Source organism: Anomaloglossus baeobatrachus, chromosome 10 (genome assembly GCF_048569485.1).
Source record: "Anomaloglossus baeobatrachus isolate aAnoBae1 chromosome 10, aAnoBae1.hap1, whole genome shotgun sequence".
NCBI lineage: Eukaryota > Metazoa > Chordata > Amphibia > Anura > Aromobatidae > Anomaloglossus > Anomaloglossus baeobatrachus.
In genome coordinates, this window is record NC_134362.1 from 103694755 (window position 1) to 103700754 (window position 6000).

The following is a 6000-nucleotide window of genomic DNA, read 5'->3' on the forward strand; positions in this document are numbered from 1 at the left end:
CAGGCTGGAGATAAGGCTAACACTAGTTACTTTAAGGGAAAGACACATTTTATTTTAAGGTGGAGAGGGAGGATGGGGAGCTGGATGAACACCACAAATGAGGGAGCCTGGATTACTACTGACATCCACTTTATATTATTACTGTTATTTTCTATAAGGTTTGGTTGACACCTTAAAAATTCACCCCTAGCCATGGTCTTAAAAATCCAGACCTCCTGAAGGAATCATTTGCCAATATATGATGTCCAAAACTCACCAAGACACAGCCACTTGCATTACATATAGTAATTTTTCATATCTGTGAAACTCAATTTGGCCAATAACAGCCCACTCTATGCTCTTCTTATAAAATCAATGAATCTTAGTTTTTATTCTAAGCCCAAAACGTCATATAATATCTAATACATATATACTTTATAATGCCCAAAAAATACTTTGAGGAATCAAGTATTTCAAAGTATCTGGACATTCGTACAAGTCCATGTAGACTTGTCTACAAAACAACTCCTCTTATTTTTGGGATTTGCAGGGACCAGTGTTCAGCTTTCATCCCCTACAGGAATGTCATTTCCAAAGACCATTTATCAACTTAAAAATTGACACTGACAATGGTGAAATACTAAAATTTCACTTAAAAGGTTAAAGCCTTAATCAAGGAGTGATTTCCCCAGGGAAGGCTGTAGAGCTGCCTTTGTGGCAATCATTAGCCACTCCTAGGCAGCTAATAAGAAAGCATATGGTGTTGATTTGGACTTCTTGCATTTTATACACCCAGGAATTGTTGTCACATAAAGCTACAAAGATACTAATAGTGACCTTTACACACACAAAAAAGGCATCTTAGTCAATGCAGGAAACCTCGGAGCAGATCACAAGGCACCTTGTAACGGCATCTTTTACAAATGCGACTCATCCCTCTAACAATGCTACATTATAGGATGTACAGATTGGTACAAAGTTCCAATTAACCATTAACTAACCAATCCTCTTTAAATGCAATGGACGCAACAATATAGATGACATTATAAAATAAAGTATAAAAGTAAAACTAAAACACATGACCCACACACATGTATATACGTGTCTATGTAAGATAAAGGCAAATATAGCTTTACTTCAGGATATCAAAAATATTTTCTTGGCAAACTCATATTTTGGAAGCAATCAGAATCTCCTCAATTAATCTGAAAGCGTTTACTATATTTAAAACAAACCCACCCATATATATATATATATAAAATTATTATATATATATATATATATATATATATATATATATATATATATATATAAAGAGAGAGAAAGATAAATGGATAAGTGGAAACATTTTACGCACATACTAGATTCCTCAAATGTTTTGACAACTCAATATTAAAAACAACTACCTGAAAATAAATGAAAGGAAATATATTCTATTTTCCAGCCAATTTTCAAAGACAAAAGTCAATCCACTTAACGGACATTAGCTCCAAGTAACGACAACTCATCCTGAAACCCAAAATAATGGAGACAAACAATTCTAACAGTTTAGTCTAATGTGCAAAAGGCTAAAACATTCAGGAGCAAATATAAGCCAAACTAAATGATCAGCCATAAAAAAAAACCTTTCTGCAAAGCTCTTCCACTACCAGCTGCCATTGTAAATAACTGTGACAATTTAGCCCAAGTCTCTTAACAAGCGCTCAGTAAAATATTAGAGGGGTCATAAAATAAATCACCCACTTTAATTGATTGATGCCCCTCAGATAAAACAATAGACTAATAGCATTTATTCCATGGTGATTCATTACTTACTGTTCTGCATGGTGGTGGTGATGATCTGCAGTAAATTCCCACGTGGTGACTCCAAGGGATTCTATTAATAAATAAACACATTTTCTATTAATTAAAAAAAGCAAAACAGCATTTAAATGCCCTTTGATGAGCAGAAGATTTAATGCTCTGTCACTATTTTTTTTAAAGCTGTTGTGTCTTAAAAGTATTTTAGACAAAAACTATACATTTTTTTTAAACTTTAAAAAGGTGCTAACGTATTTTTGAAAATAAGCAACATTGGAAAGTGTGTATATATATATATATATATATATATATATATATATATGTATATATAATACAAATATAAATTCACAGTTCATTCCCAAATAGAATAATCGTTAAGGATTTATTTAGGATATTACTTACATATATATATATATATATATATATATATATATATCACTTTTTAATTTTGACAGCTTTTTTTTTAGAACACCACATGTGTGTGGACACATCTATATATATATATATGTATATATATATATATATATATACTTACACATAACTTGGTGACTTAACAAGTGTATGATATCCACATATATATGTGTGTGTATATTTATATATATATATATATATATATATATATATATATACATACACACACATACACACATACAGTGTGTGGTGTTTTAAAAAATAAGCTTTCAAAATTAAAGAGTAAATTTTAAATATATATATCTATATATATATCTCAAACACTTACTAAGTCACCGTGTTATGTGTAAGTTAAGACATTGCATTAAAATATTAAAAGAAAAATGTAAGTATAAAAAAAAAAGTGTAAGTATATATAGATGTTACTGTGGCTCTAACTAGATATATATGCCAAAACAAAAATTATCATTTTTTTGTTTATTTTCCAGAGGCTTACCTGATATTTGCTTTTCCTCTCCCAAATGTATTGCACACTTCAGCATCTGCTCTTAGTATCCTTCCTCTAAGACAAAAAAGAGGTGTATAAGATTAACAAAAAATACATGAAAAAATATCAATGCAATTGTGTTTCAAACTTTTACTCAATTGTCTGTAAAGCTTGAATTACTATTAAGTTTTTATTTTAGTTTTTTTTTTCCCAAAATTTGTTTTTTGTTATTATTTGTAATCAAAATGAACAACTGCATCAATAATATTATTTTGTTAAAGCTTTCAATATTTTAGGAGAAAAATAATTATAGGGTACAGTATTACCATAGAAACCAGAGTCTTGCCTGCTTGTTAACTATGGAGTTAACGCTAACAGCCGGGCAAGTGCTGATCGTCTATTTTACAATTTTAAGCTTCTTTTTCTGCCACTAACTTTTAGGTTTTAGCAGTTTAGATCTTTACGTCGGTGACTGTACAATGACACACGTTGTCGATCTGGCTTTAAAAAGTAAAACCAGGAGGGGGTAAGGCTACTTAACAAAGCCTACAATGATTTTCATTCTACACCATCTACCCAAAACCAAACTCTATGAATGCAAAGCAAAAGCAACCATCCATTTCTAGAATAAAAACTTAAAGCAAATATTCCCTTTTCCCTCCGTTAACTCTTCCTTCTTTGTATTATGACTAAGATGTTGTAGCAGATATTTATCTATAAAATAGGAAAATAGCATTTAAAACTGTGCATATTTTGGAAGGTAATTGTGTTACTGGTGAAAGTTGTTAGGGGTTTGTTAAAGCCACACAACAACTCTGTGGGGAGCTCAATTGGCAATAGACAATTACAAAAGACAAGGCATTGGAAGGTTTGAGTAAAAAGAAATAAAAAGCGGATGATGGTGGCATAAAATGAAATAAAAATAAGTGTTTATCTGTCTCTTTAGAATTGCTGCTGGGCTTCTTTTATGTGTAAAATGAATATTAATGTCTCTGATTAATATTTGGAAACTTTTAGGCACCATCATGGGACCAATAATCTGGCAGATAATTGGTAAATATTTACAGTGATGGATATTAATAATTTAGCAGTGTAATCACGGTTCCATTCATATTTCTGCCCTTTTCTTTTACAAGGACAGTGGCTGGTGGATGAGGAGCCGACAGTGATTTGTAAACACTTTTTTTTATGGGTAACCAAGCATATCCCTTGCAAGACTCCTGCACAGAACACCACTAATCTCACTTAGAATAACATACCTAATCCATGTAGCATACACTTTGCAGAGTCAATTTATTATGTAAATTAAGGAAAAGCATAACCTTTCGAAAAAAACACAAAATAATCATTTACCAGAAACTTTTAAGCAATCTGGTTAATTGCAAAACTAAATTCTGCAAATAGCAACAGGCATGGCCTTGTCATTGCACTAGTATTGATATAACGTGTAACAGTATGAAATAAAATGCTCAGTTTTATGTTGTATTATTTACAATATATGATTTATACAATGTAGCAAAGTAATTTTTATTATTTAATTATTTTGTAGCATTGAATTAATATTTCAAAAATATTGATAATTACCAGAATGTAACAAGCGGCAGCCTGCATATTACAGCGATATTTACTAATAATATTGAGTGATACCACGTAACAAATCTGCTCACACAAACTTCAACAACTTCCTGCATTTTTTCTACAAGCAAATAATCAAATCCTTGTGTTCCGTCCACATCAGCAATTTGTTTGTACACAATGTAAGGGCGGCGTTAATTTGTACATCACCTGCTTGTGTGGATTACAAATCCCTCTATATTTACACAAACTTTTTACAATCACATGAAGTGCTTAGTCTAATGGGTGATCTAGCGATCATCAATGCTCCGCCAATACACATGTATAATTCATTGCAAGGGGGCTAAATTGCAAAGTAAAGGCAGTGCAAGATAGTTTGGGATTTCTGTAGAATTAGAGTGAGATCTAAAGTACATTGTGAGGTTTGGGAGTGACATATCACTGTAAACCATAGTAATTCCATATATATATATACAGCATACATATATATCTTCACATATAAATTTGGCCACATGTGGTATTTGCAAAATCTCCAAGGGGTAAAAAAGTATATATATATATACATATATATATATATATATATATATATATACCTTTTAAAATCATAGCTAGCTGGGATATTCCCGTAGTGATTTTTAAGTTGAATTAGCCATATTTTTATGTCATAAAGTATTACGTGTAAACTAAATCACACCAAAAGCCATACACATCTAACCATGAGCATGGCGGTCACGCTAGCCCTCGCTATGGCACTGTTTCTTACTCCATAGCAGTGCCTGCACTACAAGCCAAAGTTGGACACTTGCCTGTGCCAGAAGAACTACAATTGTGCACAGTCCACGAGTCTCGCAGCTCGCACGCAGCTCACCTGTAAGAGGCATCCTATGTTTGCAGGCTCCTCTTGATAATTGGTGTGTTGCTTAATAAAGAGTTGCTGATTTATTTTGTAGTGCCCAGGAAGGATGAAGCAGCTCCCCTTTCTCTCCTTCTCTGTCTCCCAGGGATGAGCCTCCTTGTTGTTGTTGGTTAGATTCTGAGAAGGAGATAGAGATTGACAATAAGAAGAACTGTCAGGGAGGCAGGGAGTGTGTGCGAGCAGAGCACAGGCACCGTGCACACCTATACTGATTGTTGATGCTTCAAGTGTATTAATGTATGTGTGCTTGCTCCTTGTTGCCTCACCTCCACTGTTCTTCACTGGCCCATTAGTAAAGGCTGACCCCTGTCATCATGTCCCAGTAAAACACTTCCTCCTCCTGCTTCTCCTCTACCACCAGAGCGGGAAATGAGGCAGTGCTTGGGCTTTGCTTTCAAACCCACTAATCACTCTAGACATGCAAATGCACTGACTACTCCACACACAAAATATTGCTTTATGCAAAGCAGCGGGGCTAGCCCTGCACATGCCTATTGGCTGCTCCCCCAGTGCATGCCTCCATTGGCTCCTTTCTTTGAATATGAATACACTTGATTTTTTTTTTTCGCAGCACAGATTTTTTGTTGTGTACTGATTGCTCTCCCTATAACTACGTGTGCGTGTGCGTGTGTATGTGTGCGTGTGTGTGTGTAAAGCACATTCAGGATTTCATGATTGGATTGCACTCACTTCATTTCTACAGGATTGAATAAGATGGCTCTTCAGTGCAACTTTGAAGATGGATACCCCCCTTTTCTTTTTTATATTTTATTTTTTTTTTTAATGACTCCTCTGATGCTCTAGAAGGTAGCACTACCTGACAAGTCTTGTT

The 6000-nt window shown here is 33.8% G+C and overlaps 1 protein-coding gene across 4 annotated transcripts in view; it reads right to left on the minus strand.

Moving 5' to 3' along the window:
• The window catches only part of PAX6 (paired box 6), a 28489-nt gene extending 22908 nt beyond the window's left edge, over positions 1-5581 (minus strand). For all 4 annotated transcript variants that reach the window (XM_075325574.1, XM_075325571.1, XM_075325573.1 and 1 more), the window contains exons 1-4: positions 5435-5581; positions 5121-5285; positions 2687-2752; positions 1795-1855 (exon numbers count right to left, since the gene is read on the minus strand). In XM_075325574.1, coding sequence (XP_075181689.1) covers positions 1795-1804 — 10 coding nt within the window. In that variant the 5' untranslated portion in view covers positions 1805-1855; positions 2687-2752; positions 5121-5285; positions 5435-5581. The remainder of the gene's footprint in view (positions 1-1794; positions 1856-2686; positions 2753-5120; positions 5286-5434) is intronic.
• Between the last annotated feature and the right edge of the window lie 419 nt (positions 5582-6000).